General features: G+C 38.7%; 1 protein-coding gene across 2 annotated transcripts in view; it reads right to left on the bottom strand.

Moving 5' to 3' along the window:
• Window positions 1-6004: 6004 nt before the first annotated feature.
• The window catches only part of LOC109248452 (amine sulfotransferase-like), a 45090-nt gene continuing 25093 nt past the window's right edge, over window positions 6005-26001 (bottom strand). For both annotated transcript variants that reach the window (XM_053904547.1, XM_019418165.2), the window contains 5 exons: window positions 19613-19821; window positions 18610-18733; window positions 17268-17362; window positions 14621-14804; window positions 6005-6265 (listed from right to left, as the gene is read on the bottom strand). In XM_053904547.1, the coding sequence (XP_053760522.1) occupies window positions 6144-6265; window positions 14621-14804; window positions 17268-17362; window positions 18610-18733; window positions 19613-19821 (734 nt within the window). In that variant the 3' untranslated portion in view covers window positions 6005-6143. The remainder of the gene's footprint in view (window positions 6266-14620; window positions 14805-17267; window positions 17363-18609; window positions 18734-19612; window positions 19822-26001) is intronic.

The raw sequence follows: 26001 nt of genomic DNA on the forward strand, positions 1-26001 counted from the left end.
GAAGGGAGAAAAGGAATTAATGAGGTAGAAAAATTGAAATTAAAACAATTAAAATTAAAAAAAAATTAAAATTAAAAATTAAAAACACACACACAAATATAATAGATGATGATAGATCCTAGGTGTGTTTTGGTCTGGGTGTTGAAAGTGGTTTGACAGATTAAAGAAAAAAAAACAGGGGGGAAGGAAATCGTTTGAGAATTTGAAAAAATGAATACACTGAGGTAGACTAAAATGAGATGATTGGGGTAAAATAGAATTTGAAAAAATATACACAAAAGTAAAGAATATAGTAGAAAAAATTAAAGAAAAATATTTTTAATAAAAATTAAAAATAAATGTGATTTTTAAAAATTTTCTGTACTTAAAAAAGAAGAGAAATGAAAAAGAGAAAAAAGATAAAAAGAAAAAAGAAAGAAAAAAGAAATCGTTTGAAAATTTGGAAAAGTGAATAGACTGTAGTAGACTAAAATAAAATGATGGAGTAAGATAGAATTTGAAGAAATTTACATAAAAGCAAAAAAATATAGTAATAAAAATTAAATAAAAATATTTTTAAAAGAGATTGAAGGTAAAAAATGAAGTTTTTCTCTTTCTGCATTCAAGAAAAAGAAAAGAAATGAAAAAGAGACAAAAAGAAAAATAAAGCAAAAAAGGAAATTGTTTGAAAATTTGAAAAGGTGAGTACACTGAAGTAGACTAAAATAAAGTGATGGAAGTAAAGTAGAATTTGAAAAAATTTACACAAAAGTAAAAAATATGGTAATAAAAATTAAAGAGATATTTTTAATAAAAATTGAAAATAAAAATGAATTTTTTTCCTTTTCTGTATTCAAGAAAAAGAATTGTAAAAGAGAAAAAGGAAAAAGAAAAAGAAAAAAATTGAATAGATGAACCTGCTAACAGATTGAAGTAGGACTAAAACTGCTTCGTTTTCCCCTAGAAGTCAGTCTATGTAGCTCTTCATAATCCATAAATTAAGTTGGCAGTGAGGCTTGTGTTCTTGAAGAGCAGTTAGCCCAGTTGGGTGGGGCTCAGTGTAACAGCTCCGCTCTCCACTAGATGGCGCTGCTAGCCTCCTGGGGTGGATTGTTGCAGTGTTCATAGGTGTGTATGCACAGGCGTGGGAGTGGTTAAAAATGGCGCCACCCAGCCACCCAGTCTGTTCTGGATCAGCAATCGCGCACCGGTCCTGTCTTCAGCAACTGTCCACTCCCTGCTTTTTCACTCTCCGTGACCAGGCTCCAGGCAGTACCTCTCTCCCAAGTTTTGTCTCAGATGCGGCTGTTTTCCCGGCCCCTTACTTCTGAAGGGCTGCGGCTTTGACCCGTTCCGCCCCTCTGCGAGAGGGTCTCACTGAGCAATGGCCGAATGAGCAATGGCTGAATATCGGAATATCGGCTGCACCCAGGAACGCTTGCTTGACCCTGCTGCTGCCGGTGCCCCGAGACTGAGGCCACGTGCCAGCCCGTCCCAGAAAATGTTTGCGAGACAGTGTAGCAGCAGTGTCTCAAGGATTATGGAAAATCACAAAACACATCTGGCACCAGGCTTCACCCTCAACAATCTTGCCCCAGCACCAGCGAATGTGGCCGCCTCTGAAGTCTGCTGGGACCAGGTGGCTTCAACAGTCTCTACCAAATGTCCTTCCAGCAGTGGAACCGCTTTTCCCCGTGTGGCCCGAGGACCTCCCAGACCCCATTCTGTTCCTGGGGATTTGCCCTTCCCACCAGAGCACCGCCAGGTATCGAGCTGCAGGGTTGCAGCCTTTGCGCTCCCCTTGTTTACAGTCTTAATGGAATTTAAACCCTCTCCTTTCTTCCTTCTCCCTTTTTAGTTTAGTCCCTGTGGCTATTTCCAATTTTCCACTTTCTCTCCAGCTGCTTTTGGGGAAGCGTGCTTTTCTTGTATTCTCCCTACCCCACCCCCATCTCTGTTCTCTCTCCGCCCGCAAAAGCACCTCCCTTCCCGAGGCTTCTCACTCCCCAAGTTCAGCTCTCCGTGCCGCGAACCTGCTGAATTCTGTGGTTCAGGTTGTGCAGATTGTTGTGTTAATCCTCCAATCAGTTTTCTAGGTCTGTAGGATGGTTTAGTGTTGGTCTGGCTGTATTTCATGGATGGGAGAAAAAAAAGCTTCCATGCTGTTCCACGATCTTGGCTCCTCCCCCTCCAGAAACAAACTTTTTAAAAATGTTTGTTTATTTGTTTGTTTATGAGAGAGAGAGAGAGAGGGAGAGAGAGAGAGGAGAGTGAGAGCACAAACAAGGGAAGGGCAGAAGAGGAGGGAGACAGAGAATACCAAGCAGGCTCTGTGCTGTGATGTGGGGCTTGAACTCACAAACCATGAAATCATGACCTGAGGCAAAATGAAGATTTGCATGCTTAACCAATTGAGCCATCAGACATCCCTCCAGAAACAAACTTTTTATTTATGGTCAATTTATTTTCCACTAAGGTGCCAAGGTAAGTCAGTGAGAAAAAGGATGGTCTTTTCAATAAATTATCTGGGATATTTAGATATCTACATCAAAAAGATGAATTTCAACCTTTTCCACAAACACAGGAATTACTTCAGAATAGATTGAAGACTCTAATTCAAGAGTTCACATGAGAAAACTAGTAAAAGAAATGTTGGAAATAATTTCCTTGACCTTGTTAGGAAGGCAAGAATTTCTGACGACAGAAAAGGCAAAGTCATAAAATGAAAAAATTGATAATTTGGACTTCATCAAATTTCAAAACTTTACCACTTCAAAAGACATCATTTTAAAATCGAAAGTTAAGGTACAGACTAAGAAAATACTTGTGAATTACCAATAAGAGTATCCAGACTATGTAAAGAACTCTTACACTTGATAGTAAGGAGATAAGCAACACTTTTTTAAAAATGGAAAAAATGGGGCCCCCTGGGTGGCTCAGTGTGCTAAGTGTCCAACTTGATTTTGGCTCAGGTCATAATCTCACAGTTGGTCATGACATTGAGCGCCACCTCAGGCTTCATCCTGGGCATGGAGCCTGCTTAAGATTCTCTTTGTCCCTCACTCTCTGTCCCTTCCCTGCTCAAGCTCTCCAAAACAAACAAACAAATAAATAAAATGGGCAAAATGTTGAATAGATATTTTGGCAAGATATACTTGCCAAGTGACTAATGAGCATATGAGAAGATGATCAACAGCATTTTGTTATTACGGAAATGAAAAGTAAAACAACAATGATATACTACTTCATACCCCCTAGAATAGCTATAATAAAAAAGCCAGATAACAACAAGCATTAGCAAGAGTATAGAGAAATAGGGATCCTCACAAATGGTGGAGATGTAAAGGTAGTCTCCTTGAAAAGCAGTTTGGCATTTCCACCTCTAGGAATCGACCCAAAAGAAATACAAACATATGTCTTCTCAAAGACTTGTACATAAATGTTCATAGCAGTATTATTCATTACAGCCCAAAATGGAAACAAGCGGGCTGCCCTTCAGAATTGTTTTAACTTGAGGGGCACCTGGATGGCTCAGTTGGTTAAGCTTCCGACTTCGGCTCAGGTCATGATTTCACCGTTCGTGAGTTTGAGCCCCATGTCAGGTTCTGTGCTGACAGCTCAGAGCCTGGAGCCTGCTCAGATTCTGTGTCTCCCTCTCTCTCTCTGCCCCTCTCCCACTCGTACTCTGTCTCTCTCTCTTAAAAATGAATAAAATCAAAAATTTTTAAACTTGAAAAAAAAAAGAATTGTTTTAACTTGAAGCAATTTTGCTTGCTACAGATGTAAATGCAGGCAACATTTGTGCAGCTGTTACTGAAGGGGGTCCATCCAAATTGTTTAAAAAGTTCTTTTAGAAAACATTATCCAAAAAGTACAGCTGTCTAGAACATCTGAAAACGTTCCAGATCCATACTATCTAGACAGTCTGAGTTCCATAAGAATCAACCTATTAAAGATACCACCAATTTGGAGTGTAATTCATTTTATTTTACTGATTATGTCACATTTAGACATGTTTGAACTGGTATGGTCCAACCAATAACCTGTTGATTAATATCTTCAGCATGTGGAAGTAGCTCACAGTATAGTAATTTCCAGGTCTCTAATTGTCTGCTTGGGGCAATAATATGGCTTCATTCTGCTTGTCCCCTGAGCACCTTCATTTATGCAAAGAAGCCCCCCCTTACCTTTTCTTTCCAAGTGGCTTGCCCAACAAACATGACTTGAACAAAAGCCTATAAACTTCACAGCATACCTTTTTGGCAGTATTCTGTCTGTTACCTTGACACAGGTCCTAGAGCAGCAAACAAGCTGATGTTATACCCATGCACATATTTATATGAACTTGTACTCCTTGTGTCATTTATGAAAAACTTTTCCCATCACTTTAGAACTCATTGGTCTCCCTGAAGTCACTTCCTACTAGAAGTGTGACTCATTTGGATATATCATTATAAAATGCCTACCTTTGCTGCCTAATATTCTCTGAAAGACAAACACGGTAAGCTACTTGAAGTAGTTTACCTACTTCCTGTCTACACCTCCATAACACAAATAATGTGCTAGCACATAGATATTGAAAGTCCACGATCTCTTTTCTCCTGGAATGCATCCTTTTGCTTCTCGGTACATATATCTTTGGAGTCTGTGACAGTACAATCAAGAACTCATCCTTGTCATTCATAAGAGATATTATTGATTACTGTTGCTGGTTTCCCCTTAACTAGGAAATGTTCATGTAACCTTTTAATTGGATTTGCCTTACATCAGCATTTATACACTTTTTTCTTAAGGCATGATTGGTGGCACAAAATTATGAAGTAATGCAGACTCTGGAAGCATTATTAAAAGCTCCAGATGGCAAATACCTAATGTTTTGGGGAATGGAGGCCAAGAAACTCTGAAAAGCATTATGGAACTCCTAAGGACTATGATAAGGTGATTAAGACACCTACATCTGGTGCAAAATTTAAAGAGGTGCCCTGGGGCAGCTGGGTGGCTCAGTCCACTGAAAATCTGACTCTTGATTTTGGCTCAGGTCATGATTCCAGATTTGTGAGATTGAGCTCTGCGTCAGGCTCCCTGCTGAGCATGGAGCCTGCTTAAGATTCTCTCTCTCTCTCTGTCTCTCTCTCTCCCCCTCTCTCTCCCTCCCTCTCCCTCTCTTGCCCCACCCCCACCCCTCTCCCCTACTCTTGCTCTCTCTTTCTCTAAAAAGAAAAAAGAAAAAAAAATCCTCCTCCCAATAGCTACAAATACCATCTATACCTGATTAGGATAAACTTTATAAGAAATGAGCAAGGCTTATTTAAGGGCCATGTACCTTCACTAAGTGACCAGAAAAAACCCCACAAATAAATGGTGAGTGTATAAAATCTCTGAATGGGAAGACTCAATTAGTGTCGATGTCAGTTTTCAAATGATTTTTTTAAGAGTAAAGCAATACTTAACAAAATTCTAACAAAACTCATCATGACAGTTTATGTTAGAAATTATGGCATGGTTATGAAAAAGAAAAGTATATCAACAGAACATACCTCATTTTATGTAAATCAACTCATGGGCAGAAAATTCTTTAGAACAAGATAATGTCTATTTTAATCAGTAGGAAAATGATGGCTATTCATTAAATGATTTGTGTCTTACAACACAAGCTAAATGTTCAGATTAAATAAAAATAGGATTTATGAATACATGAAAATACTTGTGACAGGAACACTCTGTTAGAAACAAAACATAGAAACCATAAAATGAAATGTTGACTCATCTGATCACCTAAAAATTAAATTCTAAAATATGAAGAAAAACCATAAACAGTTTTTTTATAAGTGACAAGGCTTCTATTTTATGATTTCAAATCAATCATACATTAAGACCTCCTTTGTTGCTCAAGAGCTTTGGAATTGCTGAATGTAGAATAAAATCAACTCCATAATTATACACCAAAACAAAGAGAGGAATCCTCTCCTGATCACAAACTGAGGAATTCAGCAAATGGAAAACAGGCCACAGATGGCAAACGATGTAAAGACAACATATTAATATTTATTAATCATTGAGAGTTTTCAGTAATAAGCCCATGACAGTCAAAGATGAAAATGTAAAATTCAATATATTTCCTTCTGAAGGTGATTTCTGAAAATAGTTGTGCATCACCTAGAATTCTATTCCTCATTCATATCCCAGATGAACTTCAAGGGAAAATCTTTCATATTCTTTTGGAAAATCTTGTCAAACCTTTCATTCTGCTCAACAGTCATGTAATTTTTCCAGTCTCCAATGGTACCTGGAGGAAAAGCAAACAAATTGTTTCAACGAAAACTCTGGGATGAGGGGGCATGATGCCCTAGTGTTGGGAGAAACACCATTGTTTACCCTTCCATTTTCCTCCCCGCTAAGGCCCCATTTGCTCCTGCACATGAGCATGCCCTTCCTCTCCCACCTGATGGCAAGAGGGCACACAAACTGATCACAGTAAATATGATGTGATTTAAGAAAACTAGCCCAACTCCTTAGCTGTCAGCTGCAGCTACTTTACTATTTTGTTCCAGGCTAGCATGGGCTATTAGAGTTCACAGGAGTCCTTTAAAAGTTTCAAAAGTCAGATGGCCCTGGGCAAATATTTACTGATAAGGACATGGTTGCTCAGAGAATTTTTAAAATATAGCCCAAGTTCTTACAGTTTTGAATGGCTCACCTGCAACTCTTCCATCTGTACCCACAGAAGGTTTATTACAGTTTTACATTAAACTTATAGACACAGGAGGAGTCAAGATGGCAGAGAAGTAGGGGGACCCTAGTTCCCTCCTCCCTCCAACATGGCAGTATTGAGGCCAGAAGACTGGGAATCCCAGGAATCCAGGCTACAGAGTGACAGAAGCATCTCCAGAGGCCCACAGGGACAACTTGGGAGGCCATAGGTGTGTGATTGCAAATTGGGAGAGAGAAAATGTGGGGGGGGCGTAGGCACAGAGGGAGGGATCCCCTTCAGTGGAGAGACAAAAGGAAGAGAAAGAGAAACTGTGGAAGTGTAGGAATGAATTTGGACAAGAGAAAAACCACAGACCGGGGGGCCCCTGGGTGGCTCAGTCGGTTAAGCGTCCGACTTCAGCTCAGGTCATGATCTCACGGTCCGTGAGTTCGAGCCCCGCGTCGGTCTCTGTGCTGACAGCTCAGAGCCTGGAGCCTGCTTCGGATTCTGTGTCTCCCTCTCTCTCTGCCCTTCCTCCACTCACACTCTGTCTCTCTCTCCTTCAAAAATAAACATTAAAAAAATATTTAAAAAACCCCAAAACCACAGACCGGGGAATGGAAAAAAAGGAAAAAGAAGCAATTTCTACCTCATTCTAGGGTTGCGGAGCTTTGTCTGGACTGGAGCCTGCTGTCCTGCTCATGCACCTGAGGAGAAGTGGAGCCAGCCCCAGCTCTCGAGCTGACAGGTGCAGTCGGAGAGAGCTATCCTCTCCCTATGGTGCTGTGGGAAGAAGTCATATAGCCTCCAAGGACAAAAGAGCCTGCAGGTGCCTGCCGGTCAGAGACCCTTTGTCAGTTGGCTGGTGGAGTGACCCTACCCTGGGACCGGGACGCAGGAAGTGAGATCCTTTAAGACACGGGGGTTTGAATCCCAGTCTAGCACCTGGGAGGCACAGGAGACTGTGGAGCAGGGCAAACCAGTGGCTTGTGCCCATGTGGCACTGTGAGGAGTCAGAAGCCCTTTGTTGGCTGGCTTGACGGAGTGGCACTTCCCCGGAACCAGGCTGTGCAGAGAAGGATCCTTTAAGACATTGAACGAACTGGCCCACTTGCACCGGCAGGGCACTGTGAGGATAGCCTGAAAAGAGTGGTTTGGGACTCCCAGTCTGGTGGGGAGAAGCTGGGGTGTCCCATTTATCTCCCCATCACCAACAAGTTGGGGCTTCGGGAAACGGACAAGGAGACCACAGTGGAGGCAGGTCCTGCCTATAGGAAACCATGCCCCTCTACACCTGGTAACTATGTATCTACTGGAGCAAGATTGACACTGGATGGAATCATATCCCCCCTCCTCCATACCAGCACAGCCACCAGCCCCAAGGCACTGGCAGATATAGGTCCAGCGTTTTTGCATTTTCTGAATTGGTTCTTGGTCAATTCTTATTTTATGAGTGTGTGTGTGTGTATAATTTTTTTTCTTATTCCTTTTCTTTCTCTTATTCCTTCCCTTGTCTATTCTGGTTATTCTGGTTGTTGGTTTGTTTAATCAGAAATTCTTTTTAAAAATTTTTAACATTTATTTATTGTTGAGAGACAGAGCACAAGCAGGGGAGGGGCAAAGAGGGAGGGAGACACAGAATCTGAGGCAGGCTCCAGGCTCTGAGCTGTCGGCACAGAGTTCGACATGGGGCTCAAAACCAAAAACCCCGAGATCATGACCAGAGCCATTGTAGGATGCTTAACTGACTGAGCCACCCAGACGCCTCATGCAGACATTTTTAATCTATTCTTTTTATACATCTTCTGTATCTCCTTCTTCATTATTTTCCTCTCTCTCTGTCTCTCTCTCTGGGTTAGGCTGTATAGTTTCTCTGATTCTCTGCCCAGTCAATTTTTTTTCCTTTCCTTTTTCCCCACCCCTGTTATTTCTCTCTTTGTATGGGATAAGGTTTCTTCCACCACCTCCACTGTTTTTAAAATTTTTTCCAGAGTTACTTCAATGAACAAATCAAAGCATACCTGGTGGAGGGGCCAAAACATCACTACAAGTAGGGAGATAAAGCAACCAAAGTGACAACAGAGAGCAAGAAACATACTCCAAAAAACACCTCCTGAAGGGCCAGGCCCTGGACAGTGTATGACCCCTTTTTAATATAAAAGTGCTCACAAGTGCAGGACATACTATTAAAACACATATGGGACAGAAAACTAGCCAAAATGACAAAACAGAAGAATTCTCCTCAAAGAAATTCCAGGAAGAAATGACACTAGAGAATTGCTAAACAGATGCAAACAATATATCTGAGCAAGAATTTAGAATAATAGTCATAAGATTATTGCTGGACTTGTAAAAAGCATAAAAGACAGCAGAGAATCTATTGCTGCAGAGATCAAAGAACTAAGGAATAGTCATGATGAATTAAGAAATGCTGTAAATGAAGTGCAAAATAAATTAGATGCAGTGAAATCAAGGAGGGAGGAAGTAGAGGGGAGATTAAGTGAAATAGAAGATAAAATTGTGGGAAACAATGAAGCTGTGGAAAGAGAGATAAGAAAATACTAGCCCACAAGGGAGAATTAGAGAACTAAGGGATTCAATGAAACATAAAATAATATCCATATCATAAGAGTTCTGAAAGAGGAAAAGAGAGAGAAAGGGGCAGAAGGTTTACTTGAACAAATTATAGCTGTGAACTTCCCTCATTTGGGTAAGGAGGCAGACATCCAAATTCAGGAAGCACAGAACTCCCTTCAGATTTAACAAGAATTGGTTTTCTGCAAGGCATATCATAGTGAAACTGGCAAAATACAAAGATAAAGAGAGAATTCTGAAAGCAGCTAGGGACAAATGGGCCTTCATCTACAAGGGTAGAAACATAAGGATAGTAGCAGACCTAACCACTGAAACTTGGCAGGCTAGAAGGGAGTGGCAGGAAATATTCAATGTGCTTAATACAAAAAGTATGCAGTCAAGGATTTTTATGCGATAAAGCCTTTCCCATACAAACAAAAACTGAAGGAGCTCATGAACTAAACCAGCCCTGCAAGAAATCCTAAGGGGGACTCTGTGAGTGAAATGCTGTGAAGACTACAAAGGACCAGAGACATCACCACAAGCATGAAACCTACAGACAACACAATGACACTAAATCCGTATCTTTCAATAATAAGTCTGAATGAAAATGGACTAAATGCTCCACTCAGAAGACATAAGGTATCAGAATGGACAAAAAACCCAAGATCCATCTGTATGTCACCTACAAGAGACTCATTTTAGAACTGAGGACACTTTCAGATTGAAAGTGAGGGGTTAGAGAACCATCTATCATGCTACTGGAAGTCCAGAGAAAGATGGAGTAGCCATACTTATATCAGACAAACTAGATTTTAAACTAAAGGTTGTAACGTGAGTTGAAGAAGGACATTATATCATAATTATGGGTCTATCCATCAAGAAGAGCTAACAATTGTAAATGTTTATGCCCCCAACTTGATACACCCAAATACATAAATTAATTAATACCAAACAAAAGCAATCTTATTGGTAAGAATATGGTAATTGCAGAGGACTTTAACACTCCACTTACAACAATAGACAGATCATCTAGGCAGAAAATCAATAAAGATACAATTGCCTTGAATGACACACTGGACTGGATGGACTTGACAGATATATTCAGAACTTTTCATCCAAAAGCAGCAATATACACATTCTTTTCGAGTGCGCATGGAATGTTCTTCAAGGTAGATCACATACTGGGTCACAAAAGAGCTCTCAATAAATATATAAGAAATGAGATCATACCATGCATATTTTCAGATCCCAATGCTATTAAACTTGAAATCAACCACAAAAAAAAATTTAGAAAGCTTCCAAATGCATGGAGGTTAAAGAACATCCTACTAAAGAATGAATGGATCAACCGGGCAATTAGAGAAGAAATTAAAAAATATATGGAAGCAAATTAAAATGAAAACATGACAGTCCAAACCCTTTGGGATGCAGCAAAGGCAGTCCTAAGGGGAAAATACATTGCAACCCAGGCCTATCTCAAGAAGCAAGAAAGGTCCTAAATACATAACCTAATTGCACACTTAAAGGAACTAGAAGCAGAAGAGCAAAGAAACCCCAAAACCAGCATAAGAAGAGAAATAATAAAGATTAGAGCAGAAATAAAAAGTATAGAATCCAAAAAATGAATAGAACAGATCAATGAATCTAAGAGCTGTTTGTTTTTGAAAAAATGAACAAAATTGATAACCACCTAGCCAGACTTCTAATTAGAAAAGAGAGAGAACCCAAATAGATAAAATCATTAATGAAAGAAGAGAGATCACAACCAACACCATAGAAATAAAACAATTAGAGAATACTTTGAAAAATTATATGCCAAAAAACTGGACAACCTGGAAGAAATGGACAATTTTCTAGACACCCACACACTACCAATACTCAAATGGGAAGATATAGAAAATTTGAACAGACCCTTAACTAGCAAAGTTAGTTAATTTTCTGAGATCAGGAACATGACAGGGCTATCCACTCTCACCACTGTTGTTTAACATAGTGTTGGAAGTCCTAGCCTCAGCAATCAGAACAAAATGAAATAAAAGGCATCAAAATTGGCAAAGAAGAAGTCAAACTTTCACTTTTTATAGACGATATGATACTGTACATGGAAAACATGAAAGACTCCACCAAAAAGTTGCTAGAACTGATACATGAATTCAGCAAAGTCGCAGGATACAAAATCAATGTATATTAATTGGTTGCGTTTTTATACACCAATAAACAAGTAACAGAAAGAGAAATCAAGAAATTGATCCCATTTACAACTGCACTGAGAACCATAAAATATCTAGGAGTAAACCTAACCAAAGATGTAAAAGAGCTGTATGATGAAATCTATAGAAAACTTATGAAAGAAATTGAAGAAGACACAAAGAAATGGAAAAACATTCCTTGCTTATGGATTAGAAGAACAAATATTGTTAAAATGACAACACTACCCAAAACAATCTACACATTCAATGCAATCCCAATCAAAATTGCACTGGCATTTTTCTGAAATCTAGAACAAACAATCCTGAAATTTATATGGACCCACAAAAGACCCAGAATAGCCAAAGGAATGTTGAAAAAGAAAACCAAAGTGAGAAGCATCAAAACCCCTGACTCTACAACAAAGCTGTAATCAACAGGACAGTATGGTACTGGCACAAAAACAGACACATAGATCAATGGAATAGAATAGAGAACCCAGAATTGGACCAACAAATGTATGGCCAACTAATGTTTAACAAAGCAGGAAAGTGTATCCAATGGAAAAAAGATAGTCTCTTTAGCAAATGGTGCTGGGAGAACTGGACAGCAACATGCCAAAGAATGAACTGGACCACTTTCTTACACCATACACAAAAATAAACTCCAAATGGATGAAAGACCTGAATGTGAGACAGGAAAACCATCAAAACCCTGGAGGAGAAAACAGGCAACAACGTCTTTGACCTCACCTGCAGCTATTTCTTGTTTGACACGTCTCCAAAGGCAAGAGAAATAAAAGCAAAAATGAACGATTGGGACCTCATCAAGATAAAAAGCTTCTGCACTGCAAAGGAAACAATCAACAAAACAAAACTAAAAGGCATCTGACGGAATGGAAGAAGATATTTGCAAATGACATATCTGATAAAGGGTTAGTATCCAAAGTCTATAAAGAACTTAGCAAACTCAAAACCTGAAAAACAAATAATCCAGTGAAGAAATGGGCAGAAGACATGAATAGACACTTTTCCAGTGTCTATTCAAAAAATACGTCCAGATGGCCGACACATGAAAAGATGCTCCATGTCACTCATCATCAGGGAAATACAAATCAAACCACATTGAGATACCACCTCACACCAGTCAGAGTGGCTAAAATTAACAATTCAGGAAACAACATATATTGGTGAGGATGTGGAGAAACAGGAACCCACTTGCACTGTTGGTGGGAATGCAAACTTGTGCAGTCGCTCTGGAAAACAGTGTGGAGTTTCCTCAAAGAATTAAAAATAGAACTACCCTATGACCCAGCAATAGCACTACTAGGTATTTATCCAAGGGATATAAGTATGCTGTTTGAAAGGGTCAATGTTTATAGCAGTGCCTTCAACAATAGCCAAATTATGGAAAGAGCCGAAATGTCCATCAACTGATGAATGGATAAAGAAGATGTGGTTTATATATACAATGGAATACTACTTGGCAATGAGAAAGAATGAAATCTGGTCATTTGTAACAACGTGGATGGAACTAGAGGGCATTATGCTAAGTGACATAAGTCAGTCAGAGAAAGACATATCATATGTTTTCACTTATATGTGGAACTTGAGAGAAACTTAACAGAAGACCGTGGGGGAAGGCAATGGGAAAAAATAACTTCAAACACAGAGGGAGGCAAACCCATAAGAGACTCTTAAATACAGAGACAAAGGTAAGGGTTTATGGGTGGGCGGGGGGGCGCAGGGGAGAGGGGAAAATAAGTGATGGGCATCTCACCTGTTGGAATGAACACTGGGTGTTGTATGTAACCGAAGAATCACGGGAATCTATCACCGAAACAAAAAGTACACTGTATACAATGTATGTTAGCTGACTTGATAATAAATTATATTTAAAAAAGTTATAGACACAGAGATGTGATGACAAATGTGGTGATAGAAGGAAAGGCAAGACAGGAAACACTGATTGTAAAAGCACTCTGAAATAAACAAATGACTGAAACAAACTGAAATACTAACAAAACTGAAAACACAAAGGAAACCATGTAGGAGTGGTAAAGTTAGTGCAAATGATGTTCCTTTAGATAAAATGTAAGAGAAAAGTAATTGTCTATGTAGAAGAAACATATGGGAATGTGCTCTACTTCCACAAGGAAAATTGGCTCCTCCTCCTTGTCTTCTTAGCTATTTGAGTCTCTCATTTTCAGGTAAGTTAAAGATGTATAAACACAGAAAATTTTATTTTTTCAAGGGAAAACAAACTTCAAGTGCAATGATTATGGCAGTTGAGAAGGGATGTGGTCTACTACAAGACAGGGTGTTCTGAGCATAACAGGAAGGGAATGTCTCCACTTTAGGTTGGCTCTGAGTTACCAGTGCTTCACATTTTTTAATTGAGCAGGTAAAGATATATGAAGAGTTCAGGTGACAGAAATACTGAGAGAAATCAAAGCCAATATTTATTACTACTTGAAAAAGAGGCATGGAACCCTATGATTAAGTGCAAAATTTATGTCTATAGTTCTGTATTACAGATGTTCCATGTACTAAGATAGAAGATCATAAATATAACTTAGAATGATTATACAAGTAACAAAAATATTAAAACATGGTGAAATTTATCAGTTACAGGAAGGAGTCATTCACTTAAAAACTCACTCATCAGAGGTATGAGATATTATAATAAATGAGAGAAACTTACACATTTTTATGAGGTTTACTAGAGGACACATGATAGTCCTGTGCAATAACAAAAGATCAGTGAATGCATGTTGTTAATTCAGCCCTGGGGAGACTCAGGGATAAATCACAGAAATGGAAGGGCAGTCATTGTTGGCCAACAGCCCAGCATTGCCTCATCATCATGTGCTGATCCCATGCTAATGGAAGGAAACAATCTAACAGTAAATGAACAACCATTTTGTGGCAGACATTGTACTGGCATTGGTAGATTTCCAGGGGCCATGGAGAAGGCCTTTTGATTTTAGGCTATTCATCAGATACATTCACTTACATTATATAGTCTCTTGAAGAGCAACAAGAAGAAATCATGGAAAATCATTTGTCTAGTGACGGGAACTGGGCCATAAGGGTCCATGTTAGAAAAGTGAGCCAGGAAGCTTAGAAGCTACACTTGGTTCATTTGTGACACAGTACAATACAGACATTCACTGTTCAACCTCACCTTTGCGAAGGAAATGACCTTTTTCTTGTATCCCAAATTGGTCCTTTAGTATATTGTCATAATTTGCCCGTGGGTCTAACTTCATGTTCTCAAACATGGCCTGGCTCACCACAGTATCCATGTCCTCATCACTTAATTCCTTCCCCAGAAATTTGCAGATTTTTAATATAGAACCTCTGAGATCCTGAAACAAATCACAGTATGATAAATTATGCATGTTATCACAAAGAAGACTTATACAAGTGTCATAGATAAATATCATTATGGGAGTGAACATCGTAGGTGCTTAGGTTGCTTAGAAAGTGGAGCTGTTCCTTGAGATGTGACTTGCTTATTCCTTCTTGATAAATTAATCCATCACTTGTCCACTGTTTGAGAGCACATTTGGGTTCATTTTGAGAACACTCGTATTTTGTTTTATCTGTGTTACCAGCAAGTATTTGGGGAGTAGCTACTAAATGACAGACACTGCCCTGTGAGATGGTGCGAGTGAACAGAGACACAACTGGGGATGAATCCTAGGAATTCAGTACAAGGACCTTTGGGAAAGGCTAATTGTGTAACAGAACTCAGAATATTTCAACAAAGACAAGAAATTTGTTCTGGGAATTAAAGTAAAAATGGGAATTTTCTAGGTAGACAAACTAAAGATATGGAGTCTAGAGAAATGAAAGAATATCTGCAACATCGTGGTTGCGTAGAAGTTGTGAGATAACAGGTCACAGGACAGTTAGAAGTTCAATTTCCGTAGAGCTAGTGGAAACTGGCTTTGGATGAGAATATGGGAGATGAGGGTGGAAGCAATAGCGGGATCATATCGTGAGGAAGGTTTCAAGGCGAGCCAGACACTGAATCTCTATTTGGTAGGTGATATGGACTCAACAAGAAAGTCTAGGCTTAGTATCATGCTCTGGGGCAGGTGTAACAGACTAGTAACAAATACTCAGGATGGAGACGTCCTTAGGAGAACTTGCCTCTCAGCTCTTTCTCTTCTTCCCTGCTAAGAGTTCACCTGGTGATGTTCTGGCATTAGTGCCCAGTCCTGATTCAGTAATGATTCTAATTGATCCATGATCCTCAAAGCAATTCTATTGTCTCTACAAGAGATTATTCTCATTGGTCATATGACCCAATTTTGGCATTGAAACAGAAGGAGGAAGTCAAGGGGCTCCTGGGTGGTTCAGTTGGTTATGTGCCTGACTCTTGATTTCAGCTCAAGTCATGATCTCATGGGTCATGAAATTGAGCCCTGCCTCCGGCTCTACACTGACTGATCTGAGCCTGCTTGGGATTCTCTCTCTCTCTTTCCCTCCCTCCCTCTCTCTATGCCCCTGCACTGTTTATGCTCTCTTACTCTCTTTCTCAAAATAAACTTTTTTAAAAAATTTTTTTTTACGTTTTTATTCATTTTTGAGACAGAGAGAGACAGAGCATGAATGGGGGAGGGTCAGAGAGAGGGAGACACAGAATCTGAAACAGGCTCCAGGCTCTGAGCTGTCAGCACAGGGGCCCGATGCGGGGCTCGAACTCACGGACCGCGAGATCGTGACCTGAGCCGAAGTCGGCGCTCAACCGACTGAGCCACCCAGGCGCCCCAAAATAAACTTTTTTAAAAAAGAAAGAGGAAGTCAAAGAGAAGTTACTATGATTTTCCTCCTAGAGAAAAAGTAGAAATAAAGCAGGGCAAGAAGGCCCCTTTATCCCAGTTCCCTCTCTTTCTGCCTTACATGTTATCATCTGAGGACACAACTACAACTGCCTTGCTACCGTGACGGGAGACATCCTTGCCACACCAAATATGATACAAAAGAAAGACAGATAATGCTGGGACATTCTTGATTGCTTAGCGGTAACACTCAGCATAACGGTAGCCTTCCTCTGGGATTCAGTCAATAAATAACAGAAGTTCCTACATTTTAAGCCAATTAGAGTTGACTGTACTGGGTGCTGAATTATGTCTAATCATATAGAGCCATTTTCATTTAATTTTTCTGGGAATTTTTAATCATACACAATGCAGACAAGATTAAAGTTTCCCAAGAGATGCACTCAAGAATGATGAACATAACATTTAGAATGTTATTACAATGAATAGTGCAGAAAATAGATTTCACAATCCATGAAAGACAGACCAATAGTCTGACTCTAAATAATCAAACTTATGCATATCATATACATATATAGATAATTCCTCACACACAGACGATTTTTTTTTTAATTTTTTTTTTAACGTTTATTTATTTTTGAGACAGAGAGAGACAGAGCATGAATGGGGGAGGGTCACAGAGAGAGGGAGACACAGAATCTGAAACAGGCTCCAGACTCTGAGCTGTCAGCACAGAGCCCGATGCGGGGCTCGAACCCACAGACCGTGAGATCATGACCTGAGCCGAAGTCGGACGCTTAACCGACTGAGCCACCCAGGCGCCCCACACACAGACGATTTTTGAAAAGAAACTTCCAGTATTGGTTGTAAATGAAAACCTGGCAAAGTACAGAAGTGATACTGGAAAAATGTCTCCTGGTCCACTTCGTCTGGGATCTCAAATTTGATATCGCCCTTTGGGTGTTCTGGGCATGAGCAATCAATACGTTCAGCCAGGCTACCTTACAGATTCTGTGAAGTCACTAATGTCACTTTTCTCACCTTTTTCAACTCCTCATACATCATAAACTCGATGTTGAAGAGGCTTTTGTGCTCATACCAATCTTTGATGTGGTCAAACCAAAGGCTTCCCAGCACTGCGAGGAGAATAGATAGTCATTGAGTAAATGTGTTGAACACACTGAAAATGAGTTATAGTCTTAGGAGATGCAGGAGTCTTTAGTAACAAAGAAGGAAAAGGAAGTGTGCTGCTAGAGTCCTGATTTCCCCTAGCACCTGGTTATGGGAGAACCATCAAGCTTCTACCAGAAAACAATTACATGAACTCGAGGAGAAATTAGTCTCTTAAAATAGACACAAAATCAACATAGCATGTGGTTAGAAAAACCAAGGAGGAAAATGGAGGAAAGAATCCTCTCCTTCTCACTCCTCCTGGTCTTCCCAAGCACATAGAACTTTTTCCTGGCTACATGGAACATGTGGGCTCCCTGAGGAGTCACTTCTGCTCTGCACAGTACATTTGACACTAAACTTAGCTCTCCTGTTCCAGATCATCACCTCTACTTCAGAGGACTGGCTCCTGCTCAACCAGCTACAGTGGTGCCTCCTCACAAAAGGAAGTGGGGGGGGGGGCTCCTGGCTTGCTTAGTGGATAGAGTATACAACTCTTGATTTTAGGGTTGTGAGTTGGAGTCCCATGTTGGGTGTAGAGATTACTTTAAAAATAAATAAAAGTGGCGCCTGAGTGGCTCAGTTGGTTAGGCATCTAACTTTGGTTCAGGTCATGATCTCATGGTTTTTGAGTTGGAGCCCCGCATAGGGCTCTCTGCTGTTAGCACAGAGCAGACTTCAGATCTTCTGTCTCCCTCTCTCTGCCCCTCCCCTACTAGCGTGCACCTCCTTTCTCTCTCACTCTCTCTCTCTCAAAAATAAACATTTACAGATAAATAAATATATAAAAATTTAATAAAAAAGAAACAAATATGGAATAGAACTTTATCAAATAGAAGCTCCTGGCAGCAGCCATTTGCAATATGCAGTGCAAAGCTCCAAACCTGTGATCTGAACTGAGATTCTTCTCACTGAGCTAGAACAGAAACCCCTGTGCTTATGAACCACTGTTTTCATAGCTAAATGTAAATATTCCTTTGTGATACGACTTTGTAATCTTGACAGTCTACTGAGAGAAGCCAGGGGCAGCATAATTTGTAACAATGGCAGGGCATGGTCATCTAGGACAACCCTACCAATGGCTTAATACATTGATTACTCACCCTCATTCAACTCTACTTCAGCTTCTTTTTTACCCTCTGTCATATTCACTAAGCTTAAACCTCACTGCAGGACAGCAAACTTATTACTTGCTTTATATAAGTTTATTTACCTTTTCCTTCTAGAAATAGTTTCATGAATTCCTCAATGGTAGTTGCAGCAGGTAATGGCATCTTCTTTGAAAAGTGAAAATATGAGCACATAATGTCCTTAGGGTTTCTGTATACATAAATAATCTACAAAGAAAGGAAGTATTCATTATTTCTGTTGCTTTCATTACATCATATTTTTACCCGAATACCTTCCAATTGGGTGAAGTATGTTTTTTCTTTTAACTTTATAGTTTCCTAACTATGTCTTGTAGACATTCAGTGTTCTTTGTATTTTGGGTTTCCCCTTCTCTACATTGCGTCTCCCTCCATGATTGGCCTGTGGCTCTCAATTACTCCGCCAGACACACCTCTATCCATGGTACCCAACCAAAATAGGTGGAAGTATGAAAAGGTAGTGGTGAGGACACTGAGAGCAGTGAAGGAATTGCTAGTATTGTAAGCGCACCTAGTAAGTAAGCTAATTAAAAAAATGAAAGGAGGGGCGCCTGGGTGGCTCAGTCGGTTAAGCGTCCGACTTCAGCTCAGGTCACGATCTCACAGTCTGTGAGTCCGTGAGTTCGAGTCCCGCGTCGGGCTCTGGGCTAACGGCTCAGAGCCTGGAGCCTGCTTCTGATTCTGTGTCTCCCTCTCTCTCTGCCCCTCCCCCATTCATGCTCTGTCTCTCTCTGTCTCAAAAATAAATAAACATTAAAAAAAATTTTAAAAAATGAAAGGATATATAATCTAAAATGTGTATTATATTATAATTTACATTATAAAGTTAATTAAATGCACAGATATATACTCTTTCATTTTTAATGGCTGTATTACATATGTGATCAGGAAAAGGGTACAAGATAAAAATCAGATTCTCCACGATAAGAACAAAATGGCTATTGAAAATAAAAGCATGTCAAATGCCACATTTGCTTCAGCTTGATGAATGCAGTGTCAGTGTAATGAAAGGAAATGAAATAAAGAAAAAGAGCAGTTATCTTTCAACAGCCATAGTCTCTTTCTTACTTTGGCTTTTTTGTTCTTCAGGCCACTTGGAACCAAATAGTATGGGAGGTGGGTAGTGAAGAGACGAGGAGATGGTCTTTTAACAAAATCCGTGTTTTGATCGGGGTACTCAAAATAGGGAACTCGCAAAATCGTCTCCAGATTCTCAGTGCTTTTTCGATGTTCATCAAAATAAATCAAGTTCAGTATCTGCTGAAACCAGATGGTTCCTGTAAAATAATTATTTTTGTTTTCAATGATGTACAAATGTCTCCAAAATGCAGATAGAAGTGCCATCAGTATTTTAATAAGAGTTTGTTATTATAACATGTATAATGGTAATTTGGTCAGAATGGAATTTTTAATATATTAAAAATGCAGTATGAGTAAAAGAAAACAAACATTTTCTTTATTTTCCTTTTAAGGAGATGCTACATTTGAAACTCTGTGGTCGTTTGTCGCACTAATTGATTCTTTGAATCTTCTGTGCTTTCTTCTGCTTCATATATGGGACTTTTAAATTACCTTCTATGTCTGCCTCTAGATTTCCTTCCACAAGCCCACTCATAGGACTTTAGGTAATATAAACAAAAAGAAAAAAAAAAGGAATTTCACTGAAAGAGTCACTTTCCATTTTTCCCCCCTTCCCCATGTTTCCTACTGTGCACATGATGTCCACCTAAGGAAATAGTGTTCATTATAAATCCCTAAGGAAAGCCCTGTGACCCACATGGAGACAGGAAGGGAAGGATGATGCCTAAAGTTGGGCCTTTCACTGTATGTAGGATGTGACACATTTTTCTGATGACTACTTCTCTTAATTCTAATTAAAGAGGACATTTGTCTCAGTATATTTGGGTGTAATTGCCTGCTTTAGATTTCTTACACTTAATTTACGTGATTCATATAAAGATTAAGATTAAAGGTATAAGATTAAAACATACTCTCTATAAAGGTCATGGTTCAGATATATCCAGGCAATGTTCTAAAAAAAACTTACCCAACTAAAAATCGTAAGTCCCAGAAAGGTTCAAATCAACTTCTGAAATGAGAAAACCCACTGGCCCCTCATCAATTCCCATCCTAGCCTTCCTTCCTAAGACCATCCAATCACCCATGCTAAGCAGCAGCACCTGGTGAGCAAGATCATTTTTGGGTGCAGAAGCCTTGCTAGCAGGTGCAGGTGGGGTGCAACTTATCCGTCATCTCATTATCTTAATGTTGGTGGTTTTAGTCCTCCAGTGTTGCACAGGGAAGACCACGACCATGTGTGCCTGCATGTTACCTCAGCTGGTAACTCAATGAGTTCAAATTCATGAAAACTTGTTATAAGGCTCTGGAAGGTTTCTTTCATCCTTTTGCTTTCCCAGATAAAAGATACTGCTTCTGCAGGAGGAATCACAGATTCAGGAGGGCTGACAGGTTTTCAATCATGGCACAGTTCTGCAGAGATTCAAACAATATGATGTAAAAATCTCTGCAGAGACTCAAAAATTCAAATATCTGTTTTCAGCTTCTTCTGCCACTCCCTCTTTTACACTTTTTCCAATCCCCCCCTCTCTCTTTCTCTCTCCCTCCCTCTCTCTCTGTCTCTCTCTCTCCCCCCACTTCCCTCCTTTCCTTCCTTTCTTTATTTTTCTTGGCCTATTTGATAGTCAGGCGTTAGTGTAATGGGATACGAATTATTTTCTTCAGTTCATGCTATATTAATAACACTGATTCACCAAAGGCCCTCCCTCTCTGTTTGTCCATTTATTCTCATTTGCTGTTTCAATTCCTACTACTACCCCCACCACAGAAAAGCAGGTGTTGGGGTTTAAAGTGCATTCCTCATTGGAAAGTGTTCTTGTGGAACGTGTATTGTTGTATGTGTTTCTATTTCCTATCCATGTGCATCATTTCTTTCTGTTTGCCACTGTGTGCTGTGGTTTAATGTTCATTTACATGCTACATCTGATCCAATGTGCGTAATAGATGCTGTCTATGTTTCTGGGTGTGCATTCCTGCACTGACCTATCCATTTTCCACCAATGGACACCCCAACCCAAACAACACTGCCATGTATATCCTCATTCGTGTTCACTATGTACCTGTATGAGATTTTCATAGGGACAAATATTCAGGAGAGGAATTACCTGTTATAGGTGTATTTTAGTTGTCCAGGTAGTGCCATACTGCTTTCCAAAGAATGGCTGCTTTAAACTATTCTCCCAGGGGTAAAATGCTTATGCATATACATCTCTCTGCACTCCTTGCCATGTTCAGATTTACTCATTTTCTAATTTTTGTCAGTCTTGTAGATGTAAAATAATATATCATTGTCTACGAACTTGGGGTTTTCTTTGGTATTGGCAGAGGGTGGTTTTCTTCTGTAAATTTTCAGATTATTTCTTTGACTCTTTTTATTTTCAGATTGCTGCCCCACACTTGATTTGTAGTTCTAATATATGGTAGATAAAAAATATTTTTTTCATTGTAGACATAGCATGTATATTCTTTCTGTCACCTATTAACTTTGCCCAAATGATCCTTAGTGAAGCAAAACCCAAACTGCTTAACTTTGATGTAATTGAATTTATTAAAGTTTAAAGTTTTGCCTGTATTTTATTTTTTGTTTCAAGTTTTTTTATTTCAATTCTAATCTTTTAACATAGAGTAATATTTGTTTCAGGAGTAGAAGTTATTGATTTATCAATTACAAATAACAGCCAGTGTTCATCACCACAAGTGCCCTTTTTAATGCCCATCACCCATCTACCCCATTTCCCACACACCTCCCTCCATAAATCCTCAGTTTGTTCTCTATCATTAAGTGTCTCTTGTGGTTCGTTTCCCTCTATTCTCACCCCCGCCATGTGCTCATCTGTTTTATTTACTAAATTCCATGTGTGAATGAAATCATATGGTATTTGTCTCTCTCTGACTGGCTTATTTCACTTAGCATAATACACTCTAGCTCCAACCACATTGTGGCAAATGGCAAGATTTCATTCTTTTTGATGGTTGAGTAATACTCCATTGTATGTATAAAACACATCTTCTTTATCCGTTCATCAGTCTATGGGCATTTGGCTCTTTCCATAATTTGGCTATTGTTGAAAATGCTAGTATAAACATTGGCATGCATGTGCCCCTTTGAATCAGTATTTTTGTATCCTTTGGGTAAATACTAGTAGTACAATTGCTGGGTCATAGGGTAGTTCTATTTTTAACTTTTTCAGGAACCTCCATATTGTTTCCACAGTGTCTACACCAGTTTGCATACCCACCAACAGTGTAAGAGGGTTCCTCTTTCTCTGCATCTTTGTCCACCATCTATTGTTTCCTGCACTGTGAATTTTAGCCAATTTAGCAGGTGTCAGGTGGTATCTCACTGTGGTTTTGATTTGTATTTCACTGATGATGATTAATATTGAGTATCTTTTCATGTGTCTGTTAGCCATCTGGATGTTTTTGGAAAAAAATATATTCCTGTCTTCTGCTACTTTCCTCACTGGATTATTTGTTTTTTTTTAAGTGTTGAGTTTGATAAGTTCTTTATAGATTTTGGATACTAACCCTTTATCAGATGTGTCATTTGCAAATACCTTCTCCCATTCCATAGGCTGCCTTTTAGTTTTGTTGTTTGTTTCCTTTACTATGCAGAAGTTTTTATTTTGATGAAGTCGCAATAGTTCACGTTTGCTTTTGTTTTTCTTGCCTCTGCTGATGTGTGTGGTAGGAAGTTGCTACTGCTGAGGGTCAAAGAGGTTGTTGCCTGTGTTGTCCTCTAGGATTTTGATGGTCCTGTCTCATATTTAAGTCTTTGATGCATTTTGAATTCATTTTTGTGTATGGTATAAGAAAGTAGTCCAGTTTCATTTATCTGCTTGTTCCTTTCCAGTTTTCCCAAAACCATTTGATAAAGAGTCAGTATTTTTTTTTACACTGGATATTCTTTCCTGCTTTGTCAAAGATTGACCATATAGTTGTGGGTCCATTTCTGGGTTTTCTGTTCTGCTTCACTGATCTCTCTGTGTGTTCTTCTGCCAGTACCATACTACCTTGATCATTACAGCTTTGTAATATAACTTGATGTCTGTAACTGTGATGTCTCCAGCTTTGTTTCTCTTTTTCAAAATTGCTTTGACTCTTCAGGAAATTTTGTGGTTACATACAAATTTTTTGTATGTTTTTAAGTTTGTTGTAGCTCTGTGAAAAATGCTGGTGTTATTTTGAGAGGAATTGAAGTAGTAAAGTAAATTGGGTAGTAAAGACATTTTAACAATATTTGTTCTTTCAATCCATGAGCATGGAATATTTTTCCATTTCTTTATGTTGTCTTAAATTTCTTTCAGAAGTGTTCTAAAATTTTTAGAATATAGATATTTGGTTAGGTTATTCCTAGGTATCTTATGAGTTTTTATGCCTTTGTAAGTGTAATGCTGATTTTTCTTTCTGCTGATTCATTTTTGTTGTAAAGAAGTGAAACTTCTTTCTATGTTGATTTTGTATCTTGTGACTTTCCTGAATTTATGTATCAGTTCTAGAAAATTTTTGGTAAAGAGTTTTGTGTTTTCTACATACAGTATCATGCCATTGGTGAATAGTGAAAGTTTGACCACTCTCTTGCCAAATTGAATATATTTTATTTCTTTCTGCTGTCTGATTGCTGAAGCTAGGACTTCTAGTACTATGGCACATAACAAGTGTGACAGTGGGCATCCCTGTCTTCTTCTTGACCATAGCAGTAAAGCTCTCAGTTTCTTCCCATTGAGGATGTTGTTAGCTCTGGGTCTTTTATATATGCCCTTTATGATGTTGAGTATGTTCCCTCGATCCCTACTTTGTTGTGGGTTTTTATCATGAATGGATGTTGTACTTGGTAAAATACTTTTTCCTGCATCTACTGAGAGGATCATATTGTTCTTATTTTTTATTTTATTTCTGTAGTATATCACATTCATTGAATTTCAAATATTTGTTTCTTTCTATATCATATATTTCTACTCTAATCTTTATTATTTCCCCTCTTCTGATAGTTTTAGGCTTTATTTCTTGTCCTTTTTCCAGCTCCGTTAGGTATAAACTTAGGTTGAATATTTGAGATTTTTCATGGTTGCTGGATGTATTTATATATTGAGGTTCTTGTTATATATCCCTTCTTATGTATGCTTTTGCTGCACCCCAAATTTAGTCCTTTGTGTTTTCATTTTCATTGGCTTCCATGTATTTTTTCCAATTTCTTCTTTAATGTACTGACTGACCCATTAATGCTTTAGTAGGATTACCTTTAACCTCAATGAATTTGAGGTCTTTCCAAATTTTTTCTTGTGGTTGGCCTCAAGTTTCATAGTATTGTCTGATATTATGCATATTATGATCTCAATCTTTTTGTACTTGTTGAAGACTGATTTGTGATCTAGTATGTGATCTATTCTGGAGATTGTCCCACTTGCACTTGAAAAGAATGTGTACTCTACTTCTTTAGGGTGAAATGTTCTGAATATATCTGTTAAATCCATCCAGCCCAGTATGTCATTCAAAGCCATTGTTTCCTTCTTGATTTTCTGCATAGATGATATGTCCACTGATATAAGTAGAGTATTAAAACCCCCTACCATTATTGTATTATTATCAATGAGTTCCTTTACGCTTGTTATTCATTGTTTTGTATACTTGAGTGCTCTCAAGTTGGAGGCATCAATATTTAAAATTGTTAGATGTCCTCATTGGATAGACTTCTTAATTGGGACCTAGAACCCTTCTTCATCTCTTGTTACAGTCTTGGTTGAAAATCTAGTTTTTCTGATATAAATATTGCTACTCTGGCTTTCTTTTGACATTGGCTTGCATGATAAATGGTTTTCCTTCCCCCCACTTTCATCTGCAGATGTCTTACATCTTAAATGAGTCTCTTGTAGGCAGCATATAGATAGGTCTTGTTTTGTTTTGTTTTGTTTTGTTTTGTTTTGTTTTGTTTTTACCCATTCGAACACCCTATTTCGTTTGATTGGAGGACTTAGTCAATTTAAATTTAGAGTGATTATTAATAGATATGAATTTCATCCATTTTATTACTTGTTTTTTCTGGAGATTTTCTCTGTTCCTTTCAGTCTTTGTTGTTTTTGGTCTTTCTTAATTACTCAAAGAGTCACCTTTAATATTTCTTGCAGAGCTGGTTTAGTGGTCATGAACTCTTTGAGATTTTGTTGGGAAACTCTTTATTTCTCTTTCTATTCTGAATGATAACCTTGATGAATAGAATATTCTTGGCTGCATATTTTTTCCCATTCAGCACTTTGACTATATCATGCCACTCCCTTCTGGCCTGCCAACTTTCTGTGGCTAAGTCTGCTGCTATCCTTATTTATCTTGTAAGATAGGGATTTCTTTTCCCTTGTTTCTTTTAGGATTGCTTTCTTATCATT

Source organism: Panthera pardus, unplaced genomic scaffold, assembly GCF_024362965.1.
Source record: "Panthera pardus isolate Hobbes unplaced genomic scaffold, ASM2436296v1 HiC_scaffold_17, whole genome shotgun sequence".
Lineage (NCBI taxonomy): Eukaryota > Metazoa > Chordata > Mammalia > Carnivora > Felidae > Panthera > Panthera pardus.